Genomic DNA, 14,328 nt, shown 5'->3' with positions numbered 1-14,328 from the left:
GCAAGGGAAAAAGCTGAATTTAGATTGTAAGCGCCTTGAGGGGGGACCTCTGTCATGTTTATATGAAGTTGTGAAGTCTATAAATAAATATGTTATTAAAATAAAAATAGGGTGCCTACAACCCTTATTTGAAACGCAACACAGTTCTACACAAAAGCAGGCCCATGGAAATGAATGGATCGAAGTTAGTAATGTCCGTTCATTTCAGTGGGTCTATTCTGGGTGAGGCTAATAGTGGGCACAGCCCCAGGGATGGGGAGCTTCCCGCTTCAACATCATCTCCCGAAATATTCCTCACGCTCCTCAGAGAACTCCCGACTTTCCCGGCCCCACTCACCTCCTGGGTTACGGCGCAGTATAAGTTTACGGATTTCATCGTACACAAAAATGAGGAAGCTGTAAGGGAAGGCGCAGAACCACCAGCTGGGCCTGAGGAGAGAAGGAAAGATCAGCACAAGAGCCGAGGAGACGATGGTTGGGTGTGAGTGTGCATCTTTGTGTGTGTGTGTGTGTGTGTGTGCCCGTGTGCCCCCACACAAGGATTCCCAAGACTGAAACAGAAATCCTGGGTGTGATCAAGCCTCCCCCAAATGAAAAGTCCTTGTGCCAGAGATGGAAAGACTCCTCCCTCTTGTCTGAAACCCACGTCCGCACCATACATTTAAAGCACTATGATACTGCTTTAAATAGTCATGGCATCCCCCAAAGGATTATGGGAGCTGAGGTTTGCTCCAAGGGTGCTCAGAGAGAAGAAGAAGAGGAGGAGTTTGGATTTGATATCCTGCTTTATAAGTGCCCGAAGGAGTCTCAAAGCGGCTCACATTCTCCTTTTCCTTTCTCCCCCACAACAAACACGCTGTGAGGTGAGTGGGGCTGAGAGACTTCAGAGAAGTGTGACTGGCCCAAGGTCACCCAGCAGCTGCATGTGGAGGAGCGGGGAAGCGAACCCGGTTCACCAGATTACGAGTCCACCGCTCTTAACCACTACACCACACTGGCTCTCCAATTCTCCAAGTGGTTTAATAATCAATCCTCCTTCACGGGGAACTCTGTGTAATTGTAGCTCTGTGAGGGAAATAGGGGTCTCCTGGCAATCTCTCAGCACCCTTAATGGACTACAGCTCCCAAAATTATTTGGGGGGGAAGCCGTGCCTGTCTAACACAGTATCGTAGTTCTAAAAATGTATGGTGTGAACATGGCCGAAGGCTGGGATTGAACCTGGGACATTCTACGTGCCAAGCAAGATGCTCTGCCATGGAGCCACAGATCTGTACTCACTTCAGGGGGTACATTCTCAGCGCCACATCCATGCCGGGGCAGTAGGACAGGAAGGCGGCCAAGGCAGTCTCCTCAAAGAGGCCAAAAATTAGGATCTTGTTTCTGAAGGGGGAAAGAGAGAGAAAGTGAAAGAGAGGAATACTCTTGTTATAAGTCACCTGTTGCCCCCATTTGCTTAAGGAGAACTCCCTGAGGTGCCATTGGAACCTCCGTTTTTGGGAAACTAACCCATTTCTCTGCTGTGAATGGCAGGTGAGTGCCACCCCCTGGGGGCTGCCCAGCTGGCGTTGGCCCACGTCAGGGCCTTTCCAGTGGCAGCCCCAATTTTGTGGAGTGCCTTCCCTTGTGAGGTACCTCTTGGTTCTCTCATTATTGTCTCTCAGGAGAAATTTAAAAACAATCCTGCTTACCTAGATGACTAAAAAACACTGTTCCTGGCAACCCTGAGATCCATGATTTTAGAAAGTTTTAAAGTGTTTTCAGAAATTTTATTTAAAAAACAAACAAAAACCAGCTTGTAAGGGAGCCTGAGGGTCATCTAGCCAAAAGCCCCCACAATGATTATGGATATGTTTGCTCTTCTGGGCTCTTCCTGGAGGAATTTATTTAAATAAATGAATAAATACAATGTTTCAAAACCCAGAAATGGCAAAAGCATCCAGTGTGAAGGGAAAAACTTTATCCTTAAATGTGTAGGAGTCATGCACTAATAACCAATCGTAGAATTGTAGCTGGAAGGGATCCCGAGGGTCATCTAGTCCAACCCCCTGCAATGCAGGAATCTGTTGTTCAACCTGGGACTCGAACCCACAACCCTGAGATCAAAAGTCTCATGCTCTACCAACTCCATCTTCTCGTAGGGTCCCTTCACATCCTGTGGGCTCCCAGATGATGTTGGGTCCCCACCAGCCCAGGGATTATGGGTGTTGCAATCCAGCAGCATCCGGAGAGCTGTAAGATCCTGACTCACGCTGTGGTAACCCTCCTGCTTTTATAACGGATGAAGCTGTAAGGCCCACAATGGCAGGGCCAACCGTACACAGGGCAGTGCTCACTGTGTCCTGGAACAGACACACAGTCGTAACTTGGTGGTCGAACTTAATCCATTCTGGGAGTCCGTTGGACTCCCGGAACCTTCGAAAACCAAGATGCGGCTTCTGATTGGCTGCAGGAAGCTTCATGCAGCCAATCGGAAGCCACCGAAACCACGTCGGAAATTTGGCTTCCAAAAACACTTCCGGGTTTTTGACGTTCAGGAGCTGAAACGCTTGGCAACTAAGCCGTTCAACATCCAAGGTTTGACTGTGGTAGCTTGACAATGACCAGCACAGAGGTCCTTCAACATGGTATTTTAAAAATATATCTATATATTTGAAAATATAACAAATGCAGGAGATGAACTCATATTAGAAAATACACTTGCCACGCAGGTACAGTCATCACCACAGAGCCAAGTTTGGCTGCACCTTCCTAACAAAGTCACTCTTTGTGGCATGTTCCAGTTTGCTGCCACGTAATGTGTGGGGCAGCCTATAGCCACCAAAGGGGGTTGGAATCTCTAGGGATTCCTCGATCCTTGTATGCCAGGGTTCCTGCCCAGGAGTCACAGCCTTTGAATCACAAATGCATAACAAGCAAAGCCTTCATTTTTCAGCTGCGGATTTGAGACTCTTCCCTCTATCATGCACTAAATTTCGAAATGTTTACCGGTCTCTCTTCCACACACCCCCTTTTTCTGGTTCCAAAACAGAGTTACGGATTCCTTGAGCAAATGGAAAATCAAGCAGCCTTACCTCATGCCCTGCTGGAAGACTGAATTCCTTCTGGTTTTGCAGATGATCAAGTCAGCCCACTGCACCACCACGATGCTGACGAAGAAGGCTGTGTGGCAGGTGAACTCCACCACTTTGCGCTGCTCGTAGGTCTAGGGGCAGACGGGGTGCAATCAATAGGGCAACATGGGGAAACCAGAAACATGCAACGCCGCCATTCTCATCCGCCACCCTCTCTGCCTCTCCAAACCAATCCCCGCTCAGCCTTGTTGAAATTTAGGAAATTTAGGTGTGTGACAGGTAAACAATGCACCTTGGCTGAAAGTGAGGGTTGCAGGCACTGCGGCAATGATTGCAATGCCCACCAGGGGCGTCACCATTTACAAAGGCACCACTGGTGAGCGGATCGTCAGCAACTGCAAAGCGCTGCTCCTTTTCCTGCGTGGGTTGATTTCAAACCACACAGGCAAAGGAGAACAGTCACCTGACACCACTGTGCCATCGGGTGATTGACAGGTGGGAAGGGAACCTGTGGCCTGGCAGGTGCTGGTAGATTCCAACCCCCATCATCCCTGACCATTGGTCATGCTGGCTTGGGCTGCTGGGAGTTGGAGACTAGAGGGCCATGGATTCCCCAGACCTGCTCTGCAGCACTACCATAAGTCCTGTTTGACAGAGCACGGTATTTGAAGATTGCTCTGTCTGAGCCCGGTTTAAAGAATTGTTTAAAGGGCTTGGCATCATTTTCATCTTCAACTGCTCAAGAAACTCTGTCGTGTAGGAGGAGGAGTTTGGATTTGATATCCCGCTTTATCACTACCCGAAGGAGTCTCAAAGCGGCTAACATTCTCCTTTCCCTTCCTCCCCCACAACAAACACTCTGTGAGGTGAGTGAGGCTGAGAGACTTCAGAGAAGTGTGACTGGCCCAAGGTCACCCAGCAGCTGCATGTGGAGGAGCGGAGACGCGAACCCGGTTCACCAGATTACGAGTCTACCGCTCTTAACCACTACACCACACTGGCTCTCATTTCTTCCCATTTCACAGAAATGGAACAGTGTTTGAGAAAGAGGAAATGGCCTAGGGCATCCCAGGGGTGTTGCAGCGGCAACAGGCTTTGTGGGGACCTTGGAACAAGAAGACCCTCATTGTGGGCCCCACATTGCCTCATCATTCCTGCCACCTGCTTGTTTGCCAGCCAGAGCCAAAAATCAGGCCCTGAGTGGCAGCTGCTCCTCCTCCTCACAACCACAGCCACTGACCAGTTATGACTAACGTTCTGAGTCACAAAACATATTTTCCTGCACCAGACCAAAGTTGATCATTCTCCACCCCACCCCACTCCCTTTTATATATTGGACCCAATTCAACTTCACTTAACACATTGGCACTCAGTTGAATTTCTGGCATCTGCCCACTGCCAGAAACATTCATTTGCTGCAATTCCACTAAATGCCCGGCCTCGCTCACGCATGTGCAAGCAAAATGGGCTCCCTCTTCTTACCCATTGTTGCCCGTAGGAATCTTCCAGATCGTTGCATGTCCGGTCATCCCAGTTGAGGCGGATGCCGACGAGAATAGATGGAAGGAACCCGTTCTCGGCCAAGATCACAAAGTAGGAGAAGAAACCGCCCAACGCCTGAATCATTCCTGCAAAAAAGAAGTGAAGAGTTGGCAGAAAGCAGGGAGACCCACAGTGGGTGGAGCCAGAGCCCTGGATAGGCGGAGTCAAGAACCAATGACAGGCGGAGCCAACTAATTGTTGGGGCGGGCTTTTCCCCCACCCGCCTCCCTGCTGGGTTCTGCAAGGGGCAGCACTGAGATTGAAGAGGAGCAAACTGTCAGACAGCGCTACCCCTTGGAGTGGCAATAAGTAATAAGGAAGGGGGGGCTTCCTGAGGGCAGGCTAAGCTGGGGTGGGGGGGGCAATGCCCCCCTTGCTCTAGTATACCAGCCTCGGCTGGTCCATGCCCTTCAATCACATGGTTCCCATTTCAGCCACCTTAACACTTCTAATCCTCCTTAGTCTCATGTCTAAGCCTACACGTTTGCCCTGTGAATAAAGCCACAGGTCATTAGCCCGCATGCGCAACACAAATGCCTTCCCACAAGACCCACAGCAGCTACAAAGCTTCCCTGTCTGCTTGGCCACAGTTTGCTCCTCACTCACCACAGGAGACCAGATGAGCAGCTATTCGCAGACCTAACAATTCTGGCAACACAAACATGTCATCTGGAATCCGACCCGGAATTAAATCTCCACCTTGAGTAGTGAACTGCTGACCAGAATTGCAGGAGGCATTTATGTAAGTGTGGTAAAGACCTGGGAGACCACTGGGTTCAGATTCCAACTGGGCCATGAAGCTCACTAGGTCCGTAACTCCTTCTCAGCTGTGCCTACCTCTCAGGGTTGTTGTGGGGAGAAAAATGGGCCAGGGTAATTCTGTATGCTACCTTGAGATCCTTGGAGGAAAGGTGAGGCGTATGTGTAATAATAAAATAAAGATGGATAAACCAGATTTACAGGTTGCATGGTCAGTGTAGACAATGCTGGCCTAGATGGACCAGTGACCTGATTCAATAGAAGGCAGCTTTCTATATAAAGCTGCAACCCTGTTACTTGGGAGTAAGTCCTATTCTCACTACTCTGAGAAATATTTCTGTCTCTGCCACAGAGGACTTGCCTTGGGACGAAAGCTTATTTGCATTCCTTTTTTTAAATGTGCAAATAATTTTTATTGGTTTTCATGTAAATACAAGAACAACGTATGACTCCACCCACAACCCAAGAATCTCTGTGGAGGGGATACTTGAATTAATGATACATAAACAAACGTATTACTTGCATACTGTGTGCTGCATGTGAAACTTAATATGGACGTACCACCGGACAAAGTTGCTTGCATTCCTGGGTCCCGCTTATGCCACTGGGACCAGCAGCCAAGCACCTGCAGGTTGGCCTGATTTTCAACACCTGCCCGATTCATCCCCACTCAACTCCCTTCTGCACCTGGGGGTGCTCAGCCCTGCTCAATGGCTGTCCCCCGTTTACTCACCAATCTGCCCGTAGGCCATGCTGATCAGCCTCTCATTCACCAGCTTGTCAGTCCTGGGGTTTCGTGGCTGTCGCTTCATGATGTCACTCTCAGCTGCTTCGTAAGCCAAGGAGATGGCTGGCACCTGGAGGAAGAATTGAGAGGGTCAGCAGGATTGCAGGATCGCAGGGCTGGGGGCTGAAATTTTTGGGTGTAGGTGAGGGGGTGGGGAACCTGTGCTAACAGATCAGCCCTGGCTAAAATGGTCAATGGTTAGAGATGATGAGAACCGTTCAAGCATCTCATTGGGGATATAGCATTCAGCGACAAAACCGTGGGAAGTTCCAGAATGACTTTTCTCTGTACTTTTGCTCAGAATGAGTCTGGTGTTCAGAGGCAGCCATTTTGTCAAATTGGCAACATGGAGATTTGAGCCTCTGCCTCCATGTTCAGATTGTAAAAAGTAACATGCAGACAAAGTGCTTTAAGGAAGGCCTTCCCTAGATACATCAATCAGTTTGAGCATCATGGTTTCTTCGCCTCAAAGGAACCTGGGGACTGTAGTTCTGCAATGAAATGACAGAATGCTCTGCACTCTGGTAAGAACTACACTGAAAGAGATAATCTTTCCCGGGTTCAAAGCTAGTTTCAGTTGGGGGGGGGAATCCCCGCATGCAGAAATCTAGTTATAAAGGAGACTATTTCTAGACAAGTGTTTAGAATCTCAACTTCTCCCTGACTAGTTTTCCATGTGCAGGTATTGCTTTCAGGTAGGAGCACTCAGAGATACTACCTTTCCTCACACACAGTAGCACAGTTGAGTAACTTCTACCATGCAGTTCACACTTGGTTTATGCCAGGCTTTAGTTGGGCTTTTGACACAGAAGTGAACCAGGGCTCCTCCACAGAGCCTGAGTCCAATCAGAAGATGGGTTGCAAAGAAGCAGCAGTAATGGGAATTTGGGAATATCTGGGTACTGGATCAATGCCCTCCTGATGATGCAGCAGTAAAACTGTTAGCACATCTGCAAAGCTAAGCAGGGTTTGGTATGGTTTCAAATTGGATGGGAGACCAGCGTGTTGAGATTCCTGCATTGCAAGCGGTAGTCAACCTTTTATATCTACCGCCCACTAATGCATCTTTCTTGATGGTAAAATTTCCTTACCGCCCACCAGTGCTCGATGGAAGGAGGATTCAGCTTGTGCCGTAGAACCCCCTAAGAACCTAGAATCCTGAAATGCCCACTAGTGGGCGGTAAGGACCAGGTTGACAACCCCTGGCTTAGATGACCCTCAGGTTGGATTGAGTTGGAAGAAAAGCGTTTCTGTGTGTGAGGGGATGAGACTCACCATGTCAGTGCCCAAGTCAATGCAGAGGATGGTGATGGTACCCAGAGGCAGAGGGATGTTGGCCATGATGAACAGCAGGAAAGGGGTGATCTCAGGGATGTTGCTGGTCAAGGTGTAGGCAATGGATTTCTTCAGGTTGTCAAAGATCAGGCGTCCTGGCCAGAGGGAGACACATGGGCGTAAGGGGGAGAGACAGGGGGCACAGCTGGGGGGCAAGGGGATTCCCAAAAGTCAGAGCAAGCCAGATCTCTGCACCCCTCTTCCCCTCTCTCACCCACAACTCAATTGCTGCTGCTGCCCTCTCCCCTTTGGGAACAGCGCTTTCCAAACCTTTCACGTTGCTGACACAGTTTTTGGACATGCATCGTTTCACGACACGGTAATTCAGTTTTACTAGCAAGCCGGAAGGTTAAACTAACCCCTTTCCGGCCCCAGGAGGGGCACGGGGACCATTTGCGCAACACACCTACACATTGCAGCTGACACACTGATGTGCTGCGACACGCAGTTAGGAAAGCTCTGCTTTAGACGGATCTTGAAATGAAGAGGCAGAATAAGGAACAATTCCTCAGCCAATCCACTAAGAACGGTTTAAGAGGTGTTGCCTTTAGGTACCGAGAGGGACGTAATGCGCACAGAATATTTATTGAATCAATTTAAATAATAAATTTGCCCTAGTTGCCTCCTGGAGATTTTAAATCAAAGTTGTACAGGCATTTATTGGGAATGGCTTAGATCAGGGATAACAGATGCAGTCCCTTCTGGATTTGATCTGCAGGTACAGGGCAGTATATAAATTCTAACAATAAACAACAACAACAATAACTGTTGTTGGAATTACTGGCTGGCTGAAATTCCAGAGTGTTGCTGCCAATCCGTGTAGACAATACTGAACTAGATGCTCAAGCTTCCTATATAGTCCAACACCCCCTGGGGGGCCATTGCCCCTGGCTGAGGTAATGAAAATCCTGTTTATAGGATCCTGCCAAGGCTAGTTCTACTCAGAGAAGACCTGTTGAAATGAATGGGCATGACTAGCTTACCTCCGTGAATTCCAGCAGCTCTACTCTGAGTAAAGCTCAGCTGCTTACAGCCCTGCCATTTTAGAGGCTCCCCCACAGCAGAAGCAAGATGGAAGCTGTACCTATATAACCAGGTTCTGCTCACACCCTTAGCGCTCGCTGATTATGAATCCAGTCCCCCTCTTCACTGCGTCCGGCAATCCTCAGAGCTTACCCTCTTCGACTCCAGTGACAATAGAGGCAAAGTTGTCATCTAAGAGGATCATGTCGGCAGCCTGTTTGGAGACGTCAGAACCGGCAATGCCCATTGCCACCCCAATGTCGGCCTTCTTCAGGGCGGGGGAGTCATTCACGCCATCGCCTGTTACAGCCACAATCGCACCCTATTGGTGTGGGGAGAGAGAGAGAAATGCACACTAAGAGCCAGAAGAAGGCCCAGAAGGCATCACCTGTGGGAGAGAGAGATGGGCAATCACCCAGCCTCTCCATCCAGGGATGATTTCTGTGGAAATAATGGCAGTGGGAAGTGTTGCCTGTGAGCCTGCAGTGGGGTATACTGGTACCTCAGGTTAAGAACTTAACTCGTTCTGGAGGTCCGTTCTTAACCTGAAACTGTTCTTAACCTGAGGTACCACTTTAGCTAATGGGGCCTCCCGCTGCCGCCACACGATTTCTGTTCTCATCCTGAAGCAAAGTTCTTAACCCGAGGTACTATTTATGGGTTAGCGGAGTCTGTAACCCGAGGTACCACTGTATATCATAAGCCTTTCTCAGACAGGTTTCTGGCTTTTTAAAATTGGTCATATAAGCTTTACCTGCTGATTTTTGCAGAAGAGCAGGCTGGGTGATATTTTGGGGTGAAGGGTGTCTTTGGCAACCTTAAGTTCACACAAACTTCCAGGCGTTCCCAAAATGATACTAATGGGAGCCTCTGTGTGTGTGTGTGTGTGTGTGTGTGTGTGTCAGTATCTCTTAAGGCACCTGCAAAATATCTCCGCAAATTTCCCTTCAAAAACACACAGGGCATGAGAGACCATTCGCTACTCCTGCTCAGTCCCTGTTTGCGCCAGCTCGGCCTCTCCTACATGCTGACTGCGGCAGCCATTTTGTGTTATGTCACACACACAATGGCAGCCATTTTTTGACCGGTGCCCACGGCACCTTCCTCAAAATTCCAAATGTGCCCAGTGGCTCAGAAAGGTTGGCAAGCCCTGCGCTAAAATGCCTGGGATTGTGCTGTTTTATAGAGGCAGGTGGGGCAATCATAGGGCTGAAAGCTTTCCCCGTGAGGCAACTCCCTCCACATTACCAAGCCAGCCAAAGAAGAAAACGCTAGGCTAGAACTCTTCTCCCTGAGTTTTCTATGCGCAGGGAGATTGGGTAACGCATGGTTCCCCGCTAAGAATTCTGGGAACTGTAGTTTGCCCAAAACGCTGAGAGCTGTTAGGAGACCTCTAGTCCCCTCCCAGAGCCACAATTCCCAGAGTTCCCTGTGAAGAGGGATTGTTAAACCACTCTGGGAACCGTCGCTCTGTGAGGGGGACAGGGTCTCCTAACAACTCTTAGCGTCTTAACAAACAACACCTCACAGCTGGATTAGTTGGTTGTGCTCTGTGGGGCCGGTTTGGGACCCCGCTGGATGTCCTTACCTGTCTCTGGCAACCTTCCACAATGATGAGCTTCTGCTGCGGGGACGTACGGGCAAAGACAATTTCCGTGTGGTTCTGCAGAATCTCGTCGATTTGCTCTGTGCCCATGTCTTTCAAGTCGGTGCCATGGATCACACAGGCTTTGGCATCTCTGGGTGGGCAAAAAGACGGCGTCAAGGTGGTAGAAGATGCACCTTTGTCATCCATACTCAGGGCTGGCCTCACCATGAGAGGAACCAAAGCGCCTGGACAGAAACCTTCTGTTACAGAAATGTGAATACAGTGGTACCTCGGGTTAAGTACTTAATTCGTTCCTGAGGCCGTACTTAACCTGAAACTGTTCTTAACCTGAAGCACCACTTTAGCTAATGGGGCCTCCTGCTGCTGCCGTGCCACTGGAGCACAATTTCTGTTCTCATCCTGAAGCAAAGTTCTTAACCTGAAGCAATATTTCTGGGTTAGCGGAGTCTGTAACCTGAAGCGTATGTAACCCGAGGTACCACTGTATCCTATAGAAGCTCAACAAACCAGGCAGGATAGGAAAAGTAAGAAGTGACTAGCCTGTACTATAACTCCCATCATACCCAATCATTTGCCATGCTGGCTTGGGCCAACGGGAGTTTTAGTCCAAAAGGGCTGGGGGAGGCTGGTCTATGATCTCTTGTGGGGTAGCAATTTAGCATTGTTTTGCTATGTTCTCATTCCAAGCAGCTCCAGTGAGATATCTCCACTATGGGCTTAATCTGGCTGAGGAGTCACTCCTTTCCTGGGAACTGTAGTCCTCTGAGGACTCCCACCAAACTGCAAGTCCCAGAATCCTCGCACAGGGAGGGGGGCAGGGAGAGAGAGCCATAACAATTGAATAAGGTACATTTGTATTGTAGCTAGACAGAGTTGGATGCCCTAATACCATGTGGCTTCTCATTCTGGTATTTGCCAAGCCGAGATCTGCTTAAATTCATGGAGCGAACCGTCTCACGATATGCAGCAAAACTGCCAAAGAGAGCTTTGTTCCTCCCTCAGCCCAGCCAATTTTATTCCAAGTCTCCCTCCTCGTCTCTGCCTTGGAAGAGTTATCTGCTTCTTGCGCCATTTCCCCAGCCTCATTATGTTTGTCTCCAGCCTCTGCCCCCTCCCCTACATACCCACACACCTTGACCCCTCTCACCTGGGGTTGACCTGGCTGACGGGGATGTTCAGCCGGGCAGCAATGTCTTCCACGGTCTCGTTACCTTCAGAGATGATGCCCACACCTTTCGCAATGGCCTTGGCTGTGATGGGATGGTCACCTGTTACCATGATCACCTGGTGGGGGAAGAGTGATGGTTACCAAAGGAGTCCCACTGTAGGCAAAGGAGGAGGCTGGCTAGCTAACCAGCAAGACTCACCTGGTCCAATCCGTTCCATCCTAAGGGTTTACAGGGCAGAACAAGGGGCCCCTGGGGAGGCCTGGGTGGTTGCCAGCATGATACCAGTTCCTTCCTGGTGCCTTTCTCAGTATGTATCTCAACCCTGATACAAACCCAAGGTGCCACAGCCTCGCTGGATGCCATTTGGCTTAGCTGCGCTGATGTCACAGAAGGCCTGGCAGGCCTTGGGCTAATCAAGTGACTGCCAGTCTTGGAAGGATCCTTTAAAAAAGTCCCGTATGACCTGATAATTTGCGACTGTCCTTTGGGGGATATAGGAAGCCCTGAACACATATTTTTTAGATGTCCCTTTTACGATGAGGCACGTAGAGAAACCATTGACCCCCTGCTGGTGAGGCTTGCTGACCTCCCGGTACAGCAAAAATTTGATCTTCTCCTGTTAGGCAAAGACCACAAGATGACCCGGATTGTCATCAGATTCTGAGCACAGATTTGTAGGCGCAGACCATCCCCCGATTCAATCTAGTTTGCTATGAAAATTCCCAAACCCACGGGCGACTTTGGGTCATTTTTCTAAGGTAGTCTATTTTAAAGTTTTTATGTGTTTATATGCCTATCGCACTTTTAAACTCAAAATCCATTGCCGTATATTGTTTTAAATGTTTGTTTTGCTATTGGGACTGTAGTTCCATTTGTGTTTCTCAAGCTGGTCTCTGACCGTAATAAATTTCATGTTCGTGTTCGTGACTGCTCAGAAGCAAAGGAACCCCTTGATTCCGAAGCCTATGGGCAAATTTGAGATTTAGGGAACGAGTGGGCTGTGGGATTGCCCCTCCACAGAGACAAATGCACCCAAGCAAAGGATCTCAAAAGAGCTGCAGCACTCCAGAGACGCACTCCACAGTGGGCCAAGAACGCCTTCCTGCAGCAGCCAGTTTGCTCGAGGGGTAGCTGAATTTTAGCGCCTGGCACCCACAACTCAGTTTCAAGGCAAGCGACACAGCATTACCTTGATGCCAGCGCTTCGGCATTTGCCCACGGCATCGGGCACAGCAGCGCGGGGAGGATCAATCATGGACATGAGCCCAACAAAGCAGAGGTTCTCGGTGGTAAAGTTGACATCGTCGCAGTCGAAGGCAAACCCTTTGGGGTACTGTTCCTCGGGCATGAAGAAGTGGCAGAAACCTGGAGGGTGAGAAGGAGGCAAAACCCCTCGGAATATGCCCTTTGGATGCCCTGTCGCCAGGTGCTAACTTGAGAAATGAAGGTGTTTTGCATGCAGAAAGTCGCAGGTTCAATCGCTGTCATTTGCAGGAAGGGCTGGCAACCCCCCCCCCCATTCTGAAATCCTGGAGAGCTGCTGCCAATCGGAGTCTGCAGTGCTGAGCTAGATAGACCAATAGTCTGACTCGGTATAAAACAACTTCCTATGTTCTTATGGTGTCAGGAGTGCATGCAGGAGCCAGGCCCTGTGACCAGTAGGGCTTCGCAGGACTGGAGCCTTCCTAAGTTTGTTCTGGAGAGGCAAGGCTCGGCCGCACAGGTGAGGCCGCTTGGTAACTCACTGCACCAGGTCGGGAAGGGATATAAGGTCAGCATTTCCCTTTGGCTCTTTGCCACAGCAACACGTTTCCTGCCTTGGGTTTCTTGCTTCCTGATCCTCGGATCTCAGCTTCTAGACTCCTTGCTTCTCAACTCTCGGACCCCTGACTTTGTGATTCCCTGCTTCCTGACCCTCGGACCCCTGGCTTCTGGACTCTCATTCCTGCTTCCACCCCACCATCTTGCCCCCGGTCCCAACGTCCTCAGCCGGGACTTCGATCGCCCGTAGACTGGACTGTGACATATGGCCTCTTTTTGAAGGAGCTTGAGACTTCCAAATCCATGGGCACAATTCTTTATGCACTCGAAAGCTATGGTGCCCAGATAACCCGGGCTTGGAAACTCTGGGTTACTGATGAGGTCAGCAGGCTTCTTACTGGCACTGTAGTGGCTTCTTAGTCTCGAATGAAATTTGGCACGCAGCCCACCCTGTCCACCTGCATCTCACGTTCTCCAGCCCTCTTCCCATCTTCACCCAGGGAGTCCATTCCCCACACCTCTCCGCAACCATGCATACCTAGCACCCTCTCGCCAAGACCTCCCAGCTCCAGGTAGGCATTCTGGAAAGCTTCTTTCATCTCCTCGTCAAGGGGCTGTTCTTTGCCTTGGAGTAGGATGGTGGAGCATCGGTCCAGGATGCGCTCAGGTGCACCCTTCATCACCAGCAGGTAGCGGTTATCATTGGGGTCTTCTGTCTCATGAATCGAGAGCTGTGGGACAGAGGAAAAGAGAGCAGTAGCATTCCCAGATCCTACCTGAGGTGCTATTTAAAGACAGTGCGCCACGTAGAACCAACCCGTATCTTAAACACAAAATAAGGTGCAAAATTATTGCTGCACCAGATCAAATGTTTTTAAATTGTTGTCCATGTAAAGAAGTTCCCTGCATGTAGTAAGCTAGTTCACCAGCAATAAGGGCTATGGAGAAACTGGATAAGAGGAATCTGAGAGGAGGTACGATAAAGGTAAAGGGACCCCTGACCGTTAGGTCCAGTCGTGGACGACTCTGGGGTTGCGGCGCTCATCTCGCTTTACTGGCCGAGGGAGCCGGCGTACAGCTTCTGGGTAATGTGGCCAGCATGACTAAGCCGCTTCTGGCGAACCAGAGCAGCACACAGAAACGCCGTTTACCTTCCCACCGGAGCGGTACCTATTTATCTACTTGCACTTTGACGTGCTTTTGAACTGCTAGGTTGGCAGGAGCAGGGACCGAGCAATGGGAGCTCACCCAGTCGTGGGGATTCGAACCGC

The 14,328-nt window shown here is 49.8% G+C and overlaps 1 protein-coding gene across 1 annotated transcript in view; it reads right to left on the bottom strand.

The window, feature by feature from the left end:
- ATP1A3 (ATPase Na+/K+ transporting subunit alpha 3) overlaps positions 1-14,328 on the bottom strand; it is a 35,119-nt gene that overhangs the window by 2,527 nt on the left and 18,264 nt on the right. The window contains exons 12-22 of the mRNA XM_083626901.1: positions 13,596-13,788; positions 12,486-12,661; positions 11,275-11,411; positions 10,107-10,257; positions 8,672-8,840; positions 7,436-7,590; positions 6,107-6,230; positions 4,555-4,700; positions 3,073-3,203; positions 1,280-1,381; positions 338-429 (exon numbers count right to left, since the gene is read on the bottom strand). Coding sequence (XP_083483027.1) covers positions 338-429; positions 1,280-1,381; positions 3,073-3,203; positions 4,555-4,700; positions 6,107-6,230; positions 7,436-7,590; positions 8,672-8,840; positions 10,107-10,257; positions 11,275-11,411; positions 12,486-12,661; positions 13,596-13,788 — 1,576 coding nt within the window. The remainder of the gene's footprint in view (positions 1-337; positions 430-1,279; positions 1,382-3,072; positions 3,204-4,554; positions 4,701-6,106; positions 6,231-7,435; positions 7,591-8,671; positions 8,841-10,106; positions 10,258-11,274; positions 11,412-12,485; positions 12,662-13,595; positions 13,789-14,328) is intronic.

This window comes from Podarcis filfolensis (genome assembly GCF_964270895.1).
Source record: "Podarcis filfolensis genome assembly, chromosome: 8".
Lineage (NCBI taxonomy): Eukaryota > Metazoa > Chordata > Lepidosauria > Squamata > Lacertidae > Podarcis > Podarcis filfolensis.
This window is presented reverse-complemented; position numbering and strand designations above follow the sequence as displayed.